Below are 17,164 nucleotides of genomic sequence, written 5' to 3'. Positions count from 1 at the left end.
CCACACCCCTCTGATGTGTTTACACTCCTCACAACGAAACAGAGCTGGGAAAGAGAGGAGGAACATGAGGAGCAGGAATCCCGAGATGCGAGGTGCAGCACTGTGATCCAGCTAGTCCCAGTGTTTAGACGAAGTTGCACAGCTAAACATTTTTAATGCCTTTTGAACATCTGCCTCTGAGGAATCACAGCATGGGACACATATGAGCTCCCAAACACGTACCATCACCTTGTGCTACAAGCCAAGTATGTCTATGCTGGTGATGGCCCCTGCAGCCAGGGCCCTCCAACGTCATTCAGTTCAAACCAGCCAGATAAATGAAACTCCTCTAAAATGTCCTCAACCAGAAGTCTTAACACCTCAAGTTAACAATGAACTTACAACCTCCCAAGACAATTCCTGCTTTAAAAACTTCTGTGATCACAGAGGTAAACTCCAAACCATGCAGCCTCTAAGGCCTCAAGAATCCAGTGCCAAGCTATCTTTTCAATATTATCTCCCAGCTCTCCTCCAAACACATGCTCCGCTATAGCCACAAAGGTCTACTCACTGATCCAGCCACACCTCATCCCCTTGCTCACCTCTACTTGGGTTGCTGTTCATGCTCTTTCCAACGGCTAGAGTGCCGCCCCTTCTTCTCCCCTTTATTCCAGACCTCAAGGTCCAGCTTGAGCCCTAGTTCCTCTAGAAAGCCCTCCCCGACTATTCCACAATAACCTCTCCCCTCTCTGACCTTCTCTATAGCACTCAGTCTCCACATGCTCCTCTTTACACTTCTCACACACCGCCTAACTGAGTTAGGTGTTTGTATGCGCTGTCCCTCCCAATTTGACTGTTGGCTCCTGAAATCATGGGGGTGAGGGGTTAGATTATATTTTTGGAATCCAACACTGTTTAGAGACTACAATGAAAAGAGTCTCGGACCGAATGTCAGGGGACCCGACGTCTGGACCTGGACCTGTCACTTGACAGGCTATGACACACTAGTGTTCCTCTCCCTGGACCCGCGTTTCCTCACCTGTAAAATGTGAGAGTGAGAGGAGATAATCTCTAAAGTCCCTCTATGATCTTCAAACCTTCACATTGCCTATAAAAGCCAACATCGAGCTGGAACTTGGGAATTACAGGCACTGGATTCCTTTGGGAACTTATTTTCTTGATCCTTCCATTAGATCAAAGAGTAGCCTGAAGTTCCCAGGAGTGGTCAGCTCCAGCTTTGCTCCACAGCCTGTCGTGACATATAGTGGCCACCAGTCAACACACTTGAGCAAAATGATACAGCCTGCAGCCCTGACCCACAGCCTAAGGAAGAGCTCTGACTCTTTCAGATGACCATGTGAGGTCACCCTTTACCAGCCTAAACGAACTTTCCTAATCTTCCTGTCTCTTGGCTCATTAGGGCTCCTCCAGAAAAGTGAAGTGGTCTTGAGACTGGACCCCTACCAGAAAGCCAGTATCATGCTATAGTGGAAAAAACTACTGGGTTCAAAACCCAACTCTCTAACCTATCTAACCTGTGTGACCTTGGCAAGTCATTTGCCCTTGATGGGCTTAGGTTTTCTACTCAATAAAATGAAGGGGGAAGGGGGGAGGGGTGGGGAGAGAGAGGGATAGAGAGAGAGACAGAGAGAGAGAGAGAGAGAGAGAGAGAGAGAGAGAGAGAGAGAGAGAGAGAGAGAGAGAGAGAGAGAGAGAGAGAGAGAGAAAGGAGCCCGTAATGGAGGCAGGTAGTCTCTAAAACCCCGTTCAGCTCTAGAGGCTGTGATAAGGGAGATGGGGATGGGGAACTCTCCTGGCCATAGGGAAACCTGAGCTTCCACTACCCCAGGAACTCCCAGCATTTGTATTTGATGGAATCATTCACTTCTGGGTTAGCAGTTTTGCACTCGTGTGCTCTCTCTCTCACTTTCCTGGTACAGTCTCACCCTACTCCCACACTCAGAGGGCAGTCTCTGATTAAGCTAATTGCACAGGATAGCTCCGAGTCCAGGCGGGACAAAAGTCAGAGAGTGCAGAGAGCTGAACTTCACTACATTTCGCAGCTCTAAATTACTACATTGTGAACATCTCGGACAAGTTGTCGCCCAGCCTCTGCTCAAATATTTCCACTGATGGAAGCTGCTTATCTCTCCTTCCTACTGTCCCCACCCCAAAACAGACCCCTAGGGCAGTCTTGATAGCCATAGTATGTTATATGTTTTTCCTTCTTTCAAACCAAAGGTTTCATATTCTCTGCTGTGTTATACATCTAGGACCATTTTGCCCCTCCAATAGTAATTGCCTTCCTCCTCCCTTGAGACTGCCACATTTCTCTGTCTATCTTACCCTATAGCCAGATGTTCCCCTATCCTCCTGCACATCTACTCACTGGTGTTTCCTTAGATAGACAGGGTGTCTCAAAACAATTAATGTAGTAGGGTTTTTTCCCTCCCACTGGCTTTCCTCCATGTCCAGAATGCTCTTATCCTCATCTCTACCTCCTAGCTTCCCTAGCTCTGCTCAGGTCCCAGCTAAAATCACACCTTCTATAGGAAACCTCTCCAGACCTCCCTTAATTCTAGTACCTTCCCTCTGCTCATTTTCTCCCATTTATCCCATCTACAGCTTGGGTGTACATAGTGGTTTGCCTACTGTCTCCCCTATTAGACTGTGAGCTCCTTGACAGCACTAACTTTATATCCCCTGTGCTATTTAGCACAGTGCCTGGCACATAAGAGATGCTTAATAAATGTCTACTTAGGGGCAGCTAGGTGGCACAGTGGATAGAGTACCAGCTCTGGAGTCAGGAGGACCTGAATTTAAATCCGGCCTCAGTCACATAACACTCACTAGCTATGTGACCCTGGGCAAGTCACTTAACCCCATTTGCCTTAACCCCCCCCCAAAAAAAAGTTTACTTACTGACTATATTAAGACTTCTGGGACACCCTGTATAAGCCCCTTCTCTCCTCCAGTCCTGCTGACCCACTAACAGAATCACTGGAAGCCATTCCCAGTCATCCTGATCTATATCTCACCACTGGACCCAGAGATGGCTCTGGAGGAGAAAGTGAGGCTGGTGCCTCTGCAGAGCCCTGCCTCACTTAAATCCAATTCGCTCGATGCCATGGCATCACCTCCCTGATGTCATGGTCCTCTTCAAGAACAAAGGTCAGACGACAACAACAGAATCACTAGGACCTGCGCTCAGGGAGGGACAATGAGCTCGCTTTCCATACAATAACGACAGTAATTACAACTATTTATAAAGTACTTTAAAGCTTGGAAAGCATTCTGTGTATTTCATCTCATTTGCTAACCCAGACAAGAGATCTTATTTCGGACAGCTCCACCAGCCTAGCAAAAATTTCTCTTTCCCTAGTGCCTGGCCCCTTTTGGTCCCTTCCTCCTTGTTCCCTCCACAAAATTCTAGATCAATCCTCAAGCTCTGAGGAAAAGACCACTGGATCAAGAGACACAGGACCAGGACTCAGCAGTGTGACTTCACCGAGCCTCACTTTGTTCATCTGTAAAATGGACAGGTCACGCCCTCTCTAATGGTATAAGCAAACCAACAAAGCCCTATTTTTCAGAGACCTGAAAGCGCTCGGGCCAGCTTTCTGTGAAGTTTGTACTCCTAAACCCCAATCCTAGAACCTGCTGATTCAGTCTTCTACTGAACCTGGAAAATGCCGTTAGGGGCATCCAGCAGTAAATCCTATGATTTACTTAGGGCTTAGGCTCCCGAGGCGGGTCACGGTGGCTTCCTCCTTACCGCCCCACCGTTTGTATCCAAAGATAGCACTCTGACTCCACCCTAAATGGGATGCAAGCTTTGAACTGTATGTATCTCTAGCAGATGGTGCTCAGTCCCTCTTGTAACTCATCGCAGGTATCTATGAGACAGCTGGCTAAGGCAAATACTCTCCCCCCTCCCCTAAGCTTCTGGCAAGGGCCAGGACTGAGATAAAGAGCTGAGACTGGCTAGAGAACAGAAAAATGCTAACTGGTTCAGCCAAAGGCTGACCTATAACACTTTGGTAACCGGGGCACCCCCTCTAGGCACCCAAGACACCTGGCCAAAGACACAGCACCAAACACCCCTCTTTCCACATCCCTAGCTTGCCCAAGCCCTTCCCTTCCCTTCCTTCACGGGATATCTCTTCTCCAAACCCAGTTACCTTGAAGAAGCCAATGATGCCAACACCATATTCCACGCAGTACTTGTCCAGCAGTTCCCGGTTCCAGGCATCCAGGTTGACATACTTGAGGATGTTCTCATAGATGATGAGCGCAAAACGACCCCGATCTTTGTCTGTGAGAGTAGGCATGTCCCCCTTCCCGGGGGCAATCTCTGTGCGGTACTTGAACCGGCTGGACTCAAGAATGGCCACAATCTCCTGGCCCAGCTGGGAGTACAGGCTCTCCACAAACACCAGCACAAGGGCATCAGTTCGTGAGGACGAGGACACCTTAAGGGTCTTGAGGGGGAGGAGGCGTGATGGAGTGATCTGGGGCTCCTCATTACAGTCAGGCCCAGTGACCTCACCTGAGGGCTCCAGGCTCCTCTTCCAGCCATACAGGTAATAGGCGGAGACAAAAACGCTGAGCAGGCAGAAGGCAAACAGCAGGAGCAGCACGGTCTGAGGGGATGCCTGCCTGCGAAGCCTCCTTGGGCACAGGGGGATGGTCATCCTGGCTCCTCAATGTTGCTTAGCAACCACCTCCCCCCACCCTCACCCCCCCCAATTCTTTTCACAGGAAGAAAAACAAGAATTCAATCCAAAGCAATAAATTAAAAATAATTAATAACAGAAGCTGTTTGTGCACAGGGATGAGCAGGGACTAAGAGTGTCTTTTCTTCCCACCAGGGAGGGTGGTCCATGGACTGAGCTGTTCTCCTTCCTCCTTGCCCTGTTTATGTCACCATGGCAAATCTGCTCCTAGTCCCGGGGCAGAGCAGAATTGGCCCAGGGGCGTCAGTGCCTCCTGGGGAACCTTGGGTAGGGGTGCAGGGACACCCTGATGCAGAAAAGGGCTTTCATGCTGTCCAGGTGGGCCTGCGGTGGCAGTGGAAGCCGGCTCTGGGAGGGGGAAAAGTAATCAAATTAGTTAGCTGAAACTGAGGCAGCAAAGCAGCAGGTAGACATAGGTCAGAGAGGAAGAAAAAGGGTCACAGTCCACACAGCATTTTAGTTTCTAAAGCAAAGCACTAAGGAAACAATAGAAGTGTTACTACTCCATTTTACAGATGGGAAAATAGGTTCAAAGGAAGATGTGAGTTGCCCATGGTCATACAGCTGGTGGAAAAAGCATGACCAGTGAAAACTCCTTGGGGGAATTGTTGACATCTACTACAGTTCTTCTGGGACCCCATCCCTCCTAGGATACATGCCTGGATCGAGACCAAAAGGCTGCAGTTTGGCAAAGGGAACCCTAAGGCGCGTGCTACCTTGTGAGGCACCAAGGCAGAGACAGACGGAGAGATGATTATAGGATTCAGAAGTATCCCTGCAGCTTTGCTGTTGTTTAGTATTTTCTAACTCTTCATGACCCCACTTGCTGTTTTCTTGGCAAAGATACTGGAGTGGTTTGCCATTTCCTCTTCCAGCTCATTTTACAGATGAAGAAACTGAGTCAAACAGGGTCACACAGCTAGTAAGTGTCTGAAGCCAAGTGTCTTGAACTCAAGAAGATGAGTCTTCCTAACTCCAGGCCTGGCATTCCATCTGCTGTGCTACCTAGCTGCCCCATCCATGGGGCACAGAAGCAAAATACTACCTTCCCTTTCTCTTCTCTATACCTCATGTTCAGGGCTTCCCCTTTTAAAGGAGCTGAGCTGCAGTGCCACCTAACTTAAAGCACCCCCCCCACTTGACTGGGTAAGTTTAGCTACAAGTACCCATCCCAATCACATAGCAACCCTACTGAGGAGCTGTTCACTAAAGCTGCCTCTCCTTTCCCAACCCTAAACTTCACAGTCCTTAAAAGCACCATTTAGTCATGTCACTGGCACCTTCCGTCATTAAGGAAAGGGATGGGAAAATGACAGACTCTGGGGCCTGGGACTGACATCCAGACCTATCTCCAAAAAGGCCTGCCCCCCTCCCCAGATTCTGCATAGGGAAAGGTGGTTTTTTTGGTTCATTTGTCTTAAGTGGGAAGATTATGTCTCTTTTCCAAACAGGCACAGTATCACTTTGGTCCAAATCTGGCTCCCACTAGAGACTGACTTTCCTTGAAGGACTGAATCTTTGTGGGGCTTAATCAACAATCTTACTTCCAACCTGTGAGAGACTATAAAAAGAATGTTACACTATATTATATAGGGACCCTTCCATTTCCCTCCAGGCACTCCCAGAGAAGGGGAGTGGGGTTCACAGCATTCAAAGCTGGAAAAGACCACATAGTTAAACCTCTCAATGGAAAAGGATGCTGCCAGCCAGAGAAGTCAAATATTTGTCCCAGGTCACACAGCTCAAGAAGAAGAAACAATATTCAGAACCCAGGCCATCTGAAACACCTACATCATGATGCCCTTTACACGATGCTATGAAGACGTTGGAAGGATTATCAAAGATCACCAAGATCTGTCTCCACCTGTAGAGAAGAAGGTTGGTGGTACCATCAAGCTTCCCACCAGACTTCTTCTCTACAGGTGGAGACAGAACATCTGCCAGGACACCTGGCAGATACCAAAGGGAACATAATCACTGCAACTCACATTTCTATGACACTTTAAGGATAATGAAGTACATTCCCCACGGTAATCAATTAACAAACATTTATTAAGTGCTTAGTGAGGAACCTAGGTGGTGCAGCAGATAGCATCATCCTGACTGGTGAATCCTTCCTTGGACAATTTCTAGCTATGTGCTCCTGGTCAAGTCATTTCACCTAGGTTTGCCTCAATTTCCTCATCTGTAAAATTGCGACTCTCTCACACACACACACACACACACACACACACACACACACACACTCACTCACTCACCCAAGCAACCTCACACTCACACAGAACTTTGTTGAGGGTTAAATGAGATAACAAAGGTAACTTGAAAAAGGACTTATATACATGCTGCTGTTATTACTATGGGCCAAGTAATGCATAATCATTACTACTCATCAAGCTCGAGAAAAATCAAAGACACAAGTGAAACAACTTACATTCTAATGAAACTAGCCTAAAGGTGACTATCCCTAGGTGGGGGGATGGGAGAGTTTAATTGACTTACACTGGACTCGTATACTTTTGTCAGAGCCAGGATTTAAACCCAAGCCTCTCTGCTCTAAGTCTAGCATTCTTTCTCCTTCCTGTGAGTTGGGGGTGGGGAGGGAGTGGGGGAGCTAAAGCATTTATTCCTCCTACATGTTCTGAGAGGCTAGCTTCCAGGCTTCCATCACTCAACAGGCAACTGTTTCTCTGACTGGACAGGGTCAAGCCTCACATCTCCAGTAAGTAACTGGCCACAAGCTTCGTATACAGTTGGCCAGCCAGCCAGCCAGGGTCAGCAGCCATCAGGGCTAGTTAAGGTTCGTTCCCGATAGCACCAGGCCTCTGCTGCTCCTCCACCCAGGCTGGTCCACAGAAGCTCTTTAGGTCAAGTCCTAGGTTATGCTCCTTTACCTCCTGAGAATTCATCCCCAGGACCCGGCTTTTCCATCCCAGTCACTGAAAGAGGGAGCTCCAGAAGTCTGCAAGAGCTGAGGGAGGAAGGGCTGTAAATAAGGAGGGATCAGCCCTCTGAAAAGTGCCTGGCTTGTCCTAGGTGCTTAATAAATGCTTATTGACTGACTAATTCATCGCAGAGAAGGGACTAGAATCTAGGTCTCACAATTTCCAATTCATATCTTTCCATTAACACTGCAGAGCCTCACAACCCTTCCCCAGCAAAGAAGATTAATGTCATCCACCTTCTCAGAATAAAACTAATTGATTACTTTTCCTGCCTAATCCTGTCAGTCCTATCCAGGTTAATTGCATGTGGGAGGGAGGGGCAGGGCTGTCAATGATACAGAAGTTGCCAGGTTTTCCCTTACTCATCAGGAGGGAGGATAAGGGAAAAGCATTTTAGTAAAGCCAAGCCTGGAATGGGGAAGGAGGCAGGGGAACACAGTTGTTTTGTAAACAAAACCTTGACCACCCAGGAAGGCAGGATTCTTTCCAGCTCCAGCCTCCCTCCCCCTCACACACACGAATCCCACACTAAATGGCTTGCTCCCAATAGAGGGCTGGGCAGGGTGCCTGCCTTGAACACACCCACCTACCAAAGGCACTGTGGTATAGGGGGCTAAATCACTAACTGGAAAGTCAGAGCCTTTTAATACCTTGCCACTTTGCCTCCTTGAGACAGCTGCAGTTATAAGGGCTTCACCCTTAAGTGCCTCAGTCTACCCCAAAGGTAGCCTCAGAGCTAGGCTGTGTAAGGAGGAAAGGGTATAGCTATCCACGAGCCTGGAGGGCACTGCAAGATCTCTCTCAGTGTGAAATACCAACCACATCAACCACCAGTCCCCAGGCAAAGCCAGAAAAAGACAAAATGGGTAACTAGCTTTCAGTAGTGAGCCTGACTGATCTGCTCTCTGCCCCCTAGACCCTAATCTGCCCGACAAGGTGCCGGCAATAATGAATGAGACGCTCCCATGTCCACGGAGACACCATGGCAACCCTGAAAATTGGGGAAGTAGCCCAGTAACCAGGGCAGTCAGAATACCTTTCCTCCCTAGACAAAAAATAAATAAATAAAAAACACAACAACACCACCCAACAACAACTTAGCCCTATTGCAGCCCCTCCCTGCAATGTACTCAGAAACCCTTCGGTTTGGGGGTGAGGAGGAGAGGGAAGACAAAACTGAGGAGGCCACAAGATCTGGGACAAGTATCATTAACTGAGGGTCCTCCATCCATCACCTGTACCCAGAAACAAGGGGGAATGGGGCAGTGGACAATCCCCAAAGACAGACACTGTGTCTCTGTCTCTCACACACACACACACACACACACACACACACACACAGCCTAGATAGGAGGTCCCTCCCTACTCAGGCCTGGATCAAGTCAGGCAGGGCTCAGGGAAAGGAGAAAGGGGAAAATGAGGCAAACATCTCCTGAAAAGCGAAATTAGTCATCCTAAACTAGCCCCCAAAGGAGAGTAGAAGAAAGCTCAGAGCTAGGAAGGACCTGTTCGACAATGAAAGGAGGGGCGGGGACCAGGGTCTTCAGTAAGAAAGCCTTCAGAGTTGGGAGTGCCACTTACTGGTCCTCCTCTCCCCACCAGCAATCCTCATTTTCCCCACCTGGAAAACCAGGGAGTTTTAACTAGATAATCTCTAAAGTCCTTTCCAGCCTGAAATCCTATGACTTGTCACTGCTACAGACCTCAGAAGATTCACACAAGGTCTCATACATACTTCCCTGGTCTACTGACCGTTTCAAACTCAAATTTCACCCTCCCAGGAAAACCAAGAAGAAAGCAGGCTTCTACACCATGTGGAGAGAGCCTCCCTTCACCTCCAGGCATGGGGCACATTTCCTAAGAAACCAGGTGAAAAGGTGGTCCAAACAGGCATCACAGAAGATCTGTTTGGCTACAAACTGAGAAAGGACAACCAGGGTTTTAGTGTTGATGCCTGGAAACTCGAAGCAAGGAGACAGTCACTGGCACAGAGAGATTACACATTAAGCTTTAATTATCACCACAGCCAGCAGCATGAGGGAGAAAAACAGACGCACACACATATACACTACTATAGTGTCGGCCTCCATGGTCCTACGGACACAGCCTGCCTCACACAGTCCCATCATCCCACCTACACAGAACTAGAATCCCCAGAATGTTAGACCTTAAACATTATTCAGTCAACCTCAGATCCTCTACTGCTTAAGAGGGCTATCCTCTCCAGTGTAGACTATATCCCATTCAGGTCCTCCTCCTTTCTCTGATTCTTGCCCATACCCTTCTGTAAATCTTCCACAAAGAGAGCCCATCAAATTCAATGACAAGCTTTTCCTGGTTATTTTAATAAGCTGTGGATGTAGCTCTGGCTTTGTTATTCCTTGCTTTTGTTACATGACTGGTTCACCCACTTTTGGATTACAAATATCCTTAATGATACATATGCAACCAACTTGTTAATACTGAAACAGTGCTATTGGGAGACCTAACCATTACTGATACTACCTGTGTGACCTTGGGCAAGTCACTTAACTGCCTCTGGTCTCAATTTCCTCAATTATAAAATGTACTAGACAGCCTCTGCAGCTCCTTCCTGCTCTGGCTTCTATGATCCTTTGTATCTTTTAAAGTGAGGTTCACAGAGAAGTGACTTTGCCCAAAGTCTATGTCCTAGACTCTGTTTCATACTTAGAATGAACTGTGAACATACATTCCAAAGAGGAGTCCAGAAACTCATCCACATTAGAGCCAGAACTGTGGTCCAACAGACCCTGTTGCTTCAGTACTTGGGGAGACAGGATGGGAAGGGGGAGCTGAGCAGGAGGACTGAAACTTGCCCCCACCCCTACAAGCACTTTACCTCCCCTAAAACAACTTTTGCTAACTGTGACAAGGGGTTTTCCAGGACCCCAAAGACCATAAAAGAAGTAAGCAGCACTGCATTTTTAATAGTCCTGTGATTTCCCAGAGCCAAAGACCCAAGCACACACTCAAAGAGCACTGAACTGAAATCTGTCACCTTTTGGTGCTTTCTGCTGCCACCGCAAACTGGGCTCCCACCCTGCGCTGTCCCTCTGTATGCCTTAGGAGCCTGGAAACCCCCTCCAATTCTTATCAGGCCCCATCTTAGGAAAAAGCCTGCAATGCTAGAAGATTAAGTTTTCCTGCGGATGCTATTCATTAATGAACTCCATGGAAGAATGTAAGTACACTGGACTGAGGAGCCAGAAGACCTGAATTCTGAGACTGGCTGTTACTCACTGTGTGACCTGGGGAAAGTCACTCTTCCCCCTCCCCAAGTTTCCCCATCTATAAAATAAGATGTTGGATTCAATGACCTAAAGTCCCTTTCAAGCTCTAAAATATAAAATTCATCAATATGGAAAACTATTTTGCTTGACCATGCATATTTGTTAACAAGGTTTTTTTAACCCTGGGGCACCTAAGTGGTGCAGCAGATAGAGTGCCAGGACCAGAGTCAAGAAGACCTAAGTTCAAATCCACTCTCAGACACTTAATATCTCTGCGGGTATGACCCCGGGCAAATTACTTAACTTCTGTTTGCCTCAGTTTCCTCATCCATAAAATGGAGATAATCATAGTACCTACCTCCCAAGGTCGTTTTGAGGATCAAACGAGGTAATACTCATAAAGCATCTAGCACAGTGCCTGGCACACAGTAAGTGCTTTATAAATGTTAGCTATTATTATCATTCTTTTCCCCCCAGTGGGTGAAGTAGGAGAAAGGAAAAAAATGCTTGGTAAATTAAAAAAAAAATAAAAAGATTCAATCCTATAAATCAATTAATGATGAAACCAGTAAAATACTCATGTAGACTCTCATATTTGAAGGCAACAAGGGAACACACAGTCAGTTGGCATCACAGATGAGATTTGAACTCAGATTCCCTGACTCCAGGTCAAGGGCTCTTTCCATCATTCTGTCTCTGCAACATCCCAGAAAAGGATTCATCTGGTTTTTAGGGTTAAAGCCCTCTAATGATAAGACCCTCAATTCTTCCTAAGGCAGTTCATTCCACATTTGGGCAGCTCTCTTAAGTTTTTCCTCACACTGAGCTGAAATGTACCCCTGCATTTCTACCCATTACTTTAAGTTCTTTTTCTGGCATCAAAGCAAACATATCTCATCCTTCTTCCATCCAAAATACCGTCAAACGGTTGAAGACACTTCCCCAGGCTTCTCTTTTCCAGGATAAACACCTTTCATTCCTTCCTTAACCCAATCATTCTACAAACCTCACCACTCAGACTTCTTTTTTACCTGTCCTTCCTCACTAGTGGCTCCTAGACCTCGATCTGACCGAGGAAGAGCACAGCAAGACAATAACGTTCCTGGTTCTGGACATTCAGCCACTACTAACACAGCCTGGGGGCTTGTGAGCTTTTCTGGCTATTGTTACACTGTTGACTCACGTTGAGCTTGCAGAACATGAAAACCCACAAATCTTTGTCACGGGAGCTGCAACCTAGACACCCATTCCCCAATCTTATAGTAAGGAGTTGATTTTTTTGAACCCAAGTGTGGACTTTATATTTGTCCCTATCACATTTCATCAAATAAGAGGAATATTATCTAATCATATATAATAAGATTTGGCCCCTTGCTTTGGCCAAGATCTTTTTATATCCCAATTCTCCATCCAATTTATTAGCCATCTCATTATATCACTGTTTCATCTACAGATTTTGTGCCATTATACCTTCCTCAAAAAACACTAATAGAGACAAGGCCAGACCTCTGTTTATAGGTCACTACAGACCTTCTACTAGGTTGACATCGATCCATTAATCACAATTCTTTGCATCTAGTTATTTTCAACAAGTTCTCAGTCTACCTAATGGTATACATGTCTGTCTACAACTCTACATTTTGGCTTATAAGGATATCATGAGAGCTTTCATCAAATGCCTTGTTAAATTCAAATATAGCATGTCTACAATATGACCGTGGGCAAGTCATGGGTGGGGATTAGGGATGGACCCTTCTGGTCTCCCAAGTCATTTACATGGTGAACTAGAAACTGAAAGGGCATGGGAGCCGAGGACAGCTGTGATAACTCCTAGGACAATGAGAACGAACAGAAAAGGACTCTTTGTCCTTTGCTTCCGAGGGAAAGCCGGGGCTGCTTTCCCCTCCCTTTCTCCCCCCTTGTTTGTCTTGTGTAAGTGGGAAGGGGATACTAAACTCATGATCACCACCCTACCATGCATTGCTCCTCATACCTGGACAAGTGGCTTGGAATTTCATCAAGATGCTTAAAGGGGAGCTGAGAAGATAAAAGCCACTGGTCAGTTCATCCTTCCTCCCAGGCTAGGAGCACGACTGTTTGTGCCTCGGTTCCATTCCTTGGAATTCCACCTGTTGGCTTTACCTTCTGCTCTGGTTTTACCTTCAGCCTCAGCAGGTGACTCCTGCAAACTGATAAAACAGAAAAAAATCAAGGAGAAACCTCAGTTATCTTATAGTCCATCACCTTTTATAGAGAAGACTAAGAACCAATGTGGGGAAATGACTTACTCTAAATCACACAGGACTGGATGGCAGAGCTGGGGCTAGAACCCAGGCCCCCCGACTCCTGGTATAAGGGCTGGTTTCTCAAGTAGCTGGGCTTCCAGGAAAGAAAATAGGGCCCCTTTATAAATCAGGGGAACTCCCAGGGAAGGAAAGGCTGGGAGACAGTCACGTGTTAGCAAAACAGGCTTCGTGCCTGCTGCTTGGTGTGTGTTGTGGGGGGAGCTTTTTCCAGAGGGATTGATAAACATCTTTGTCCCTCACACAGGCTGCAGATACTTTTGCATTGTTCCAACAAAAACGAGCAGGACAAGGAAGGGCCTGTTAAACCATGAGATTAAACAAATGCAGTAGCAGAATAGCTAGGGTCCAATTTCTATCACCAAGGCCAGCTAACAAGTTATCTAAGGCAACTGCCAAAGAGGCTTAGAGGCAGAGTTGGGGGAGTCTCTACCGCCTGAGAGAGAATGAAACAGAAAAATCTTCTTCCAGTTACTGCCAGGTCGGGATCAGCTGGTTATATAACCCAGGCTTCAGTGACAAAGCTATTTGCAAAGCAGTACCAGGAAGGGACTGCACTCAGGCCCTTAAAAATCATGTGGCTCCCTCCCTTCCCTATCACGTCTTCCCCTACCCCCAAGATTCACCAAAAACCAACAGGCCTCTAAGACATGAGATGTTCTGCAGAGTTCCACATATCTTAGAACACAGACTATCCTAATTCAAAGGGTAGCCAGAGAACATAGAGTGTCAGGGCACCAATGGGATGACAGGGAACATCTAGCTCAACTTCCTTACTGCCCAAGAAAGGAAACTGAGGCCCAAAGGAAGGAAGTGACTTGCTTGGAATCACAGAGCAATTTAACAGCAGAATCAAGATTCAAACCCAGATCTCTGGCTGCCCACAGTAAGACTGCTGCTCTTTATACTAATCCTGATGCTTCTTCCTCCTCAAATGCGATAGTAAGCCCAGGTTTGCTCCCCGAGGCTGGTGTGGAAATTCAGAAATATCCAAATGGCCTCCAATTCCCAGGGAAATTGGAGAGGGGTGAAGCAGGGAAAAGACAATCAGAAGACAGCTGGGTGATTCTGGAAAGCATAAAGGCAGGGCAGCTAGGTGACACAGTGGAGAGAGCTCTGGGCTCAGAGTCAGGAAGACTCACCTTTTTGAGTTCAAATCTAGCCTGACACTTACTAGGTGTGTGACCCTAGCCAAGTCACTTAACCCTTTTTGCCTCAGTTTCCTCATCTGTCATATGAGCTGGAGAAGGAAATGGCAAACCACTTCAGTATCTCTGCCAAGAAAATACCAAAAGGGATCACAAGATGTCGGACAGGACTGAAGAACAACTGAACAACAACAAAGGTGGGCAGGAATTCTGCTGGGTCTCATGGGCTACGTCTCATTTGTGCACACTGATTTATGATTTGGTACCGGTTTATTCTCTGCAGATTCTTCTAGCCTGGGAGTGGGGGAGGGCAGAGACACCCAGAGAATAATGGAATTCATGACAGACAATAGCCCCGTTGCTCCAGCTCTCCATGTCCCCTGGATGTGACTCAGAGCTCCCAGCTGCCCTGGAAATGACATGCAGTATATCTGAAGCCTCAGCATCTGGGGTCAGGAAGGCAAAGGACTGCCACAAGGACAAGCAAACAGATTTTTGGCCCTCCCCTCACAAATTGTTCTCATATGAGTTCAAAAAAAAATCACTGGAACCAACCTCGAACCATAACAGGTAGGTCTGCTGCCAACCCAATGTGGGGAGTCAGAGTGGCTGCAAGTTTCCACCGGGCAGTGTCTCTCATCTCTGTCCCCGCCTTTTTTCTATTCCTACCACCTCTCCCCTAAATTAAGGTCCAATCACCTGGAGTAATATTGCAACTGGTCTCCTGGACTCCAGGCTTCACCCCCTATGCTTTTCCACACTATCCTACTCAACTGTCAGATAAATCTTGGTAATCTAGAGTTTTAATCCCGTTACTCCCCTACTCAAACACCTTCAGTGACTCTCCATGGATGGCTTACTGAATCAAGTCCAAACTCCTTCGCCTGTATTCAAGCCCTGTATCTTATCTTTCCAGCCTTATTTCATGATATTCTCTAACACCTACCCTGCCCTAGCCAAAGTGGCCTCTATAAACATCTTTGTGATTTGGTTCACACAAGCCCCTCAACCTGGAATCCTTTCTACCTCTAATTCTACCTATTCTTACCCATTCTTCACCAGCTCAAATGCCACCTCCACTCCAGGAAGCCTTCCTTGATCCTTACAGGCAGAGACAATCTTCCAATCTCATATAGAATTTTATAATTCTGAGGCATTTATCCTGCTCTGTTTACCGCTGGAGTTATTTAAGTTCATAGAATTTCCCCTACAAGATGTAAAGTCCATGAGAGCAGGGATTGTCTCATTCATTTTTCACTCTCCCTGGAGCAGTAGCAAGGTACCCTGAAAAAGGAATTGGTTTTAAAGCCAGAAAGGTTCAGATCCTCCCTCTGACTTAATACTTATACGCCTTGGGCAAAAACACTGAATCTCTCTGGGCCTCAGTTTCCTCATCTGTAAAATGAGAGATTTAGCCTCTGAACTTCTTCCAGCTTTAGCTAGACCTATGACCTATGACTCTAGGACATAACACAATGACCTAATACACTTAAGAAATGGATCTTGAATTTAACAGAACACCACAAAACACTTCTCCAGTCAGTCAATCAATCCATTAAACCAGGCACTCTGCTAAGCACTGAGAATAAAGGATGAAGCTGAAACTTCCTGCCTTCAAAGCCTTCACATCCTATCAGGGCAGACAACGTGTTCATAACTATATACAAAATAAATGCACGTTGGGGGAGAGGTACCTGTAGCTTGGGAGGAGGTGGGAGAGAAATCAGGAAAGGACGCATGTAGAAGACTAATTCATAGTATAGTGGACTTGAAGTCAGGAAGACTTGAATTCAAATCCACCTCAGACATTTAACAAGTGATATGATTCTAGGTAAATCACTTAACTCTGCTCAGTATCAATTTCCCCATCTATAAAAGAGAGAATAATAGCACCTACCTAAAAGGACTGTTGTGAGGATCAACGAAGATACCCTATGGAAAGTGCTTTGCAAAAATTAAAGCGCTATGTCAGTGCTAGCAAGTATAATGACTATTATGAGAAGGTGGTGCCTGAGTAGAACCATGGCAGGTGGATTTCATTCTCAACAAAACCAAAGAATGGCTTAACAAATTATGGTACACGAATGTAAATGGAATACTACTACGCTGTAAGAAATGATGTGTGTGCGATGAATGCAGAGAAACATGGGATCTATATGAACTGATGCAGAAGTCGGCAAAGCCAAGAAACAATAAATGCAGTAACCATAACGTAAATGGAAAGAATTACGTCAGTAAATCAAAAGTAAATGTAACAAAATCATAAAGATCAAGCAAGACTCAAACGAAGAGATGAACAGATACCCCCAACCTACCCTTTCTTCGAGGTGGGAGGTCCACAGGTGTAATTCATTGCACATTTTCAAACTTTTTTTTAATTGACCAACTGTGCTATTTTTTTTCCTCTTTAAAATACACTATTTTTTATATGGGATGGCTCTCTGGGAGATGCAGGAAGAAGGATACTTGGCATAATGATGATGTAGGAAACAGAAGATATCAATTAAAAACTTAGTTTAAAAAAAAGGCACCAGGTAAGGAACTGTGGCAAGAGGGGTAAGGCTGAGAACACACGCCTCACATCCTTAACCTGACACCTCCCAGAAGGCCTCAGTCAGCCAGTGGGAGCAGGGAAGGGAGTGGCGATGAAGACCTGGAGAACCCAGCAGTTAAAAGCACTTTCTCTCTAGCCACCTGAAGAATTTCCTCCCCCAAAAAATCTCTAACTCCTAGGCATGCATGCCTTCCACTGAGCTCTCTCCTCTTGTTCTCTATCTTCCAAGTCTTCCCTATTTTTAAAAATGA

The 17,164-nt window shown here is 46.3% G+C and overlaps 1 protein-coding gene across 5 annotated transcripts in view; it reads right to left on the bottom strand.

Annotated features, from left to right (window-relative positions):
- Positions 1–17,164, bottom strand: part of NDST1 (N-deacetylase and N-sulfotransferase 1) — a 62,666-nt gene that overhangs the window by 31,614 nt on the left and 13,888 nt on the right. For 4 of the 5 annotated variants that reach the window (XM_020964321.2, XM_020964317.2, XM_020964318.2 and 1 more), the window contains 2 exons: positions 12,902–13,097; positions 4,161–5,063 (listed from right to left, as the gene is read on the bottom strand). In XM_020964321.2, coding sequence (XP_020819980.1) covers positions 4,161–4,673 — 513 coding nt within the window. In that variant the 5' untranslated portion in view covers positions 4,674–5,063; positions 12,902–13,097. Of the gene's footprint in view, positions 1–4,160; positions 5,064–12,901; positions 13,098–13,196; positions 13,389–17,164 lie in introns of those variants that run through there. The other variant, XM_078150522.1, reaches the window with a different exon arrangement.

Source organism: Phascolarctos cinereus, unplaced genomic scaffold (assembly GCF_003287225.1).
Source record: "Phascolarctos cinereus isolate Bilbo 61053 unplaced genomic scaffold, phaCin_HiC Scaffold_2;HRSCAF=192, whole genome shotgun sequence".
Taxonomy (NCBI): Eukaryota; Metazoa; Chordata; class Mammalia; order Diprotodontia; family Phascolarctidae; genus Phascolarctos; species Phascolarctos cinereus.
This window is presented reverse-complemented; position numbering and strand designations above follow the sequence as displayed.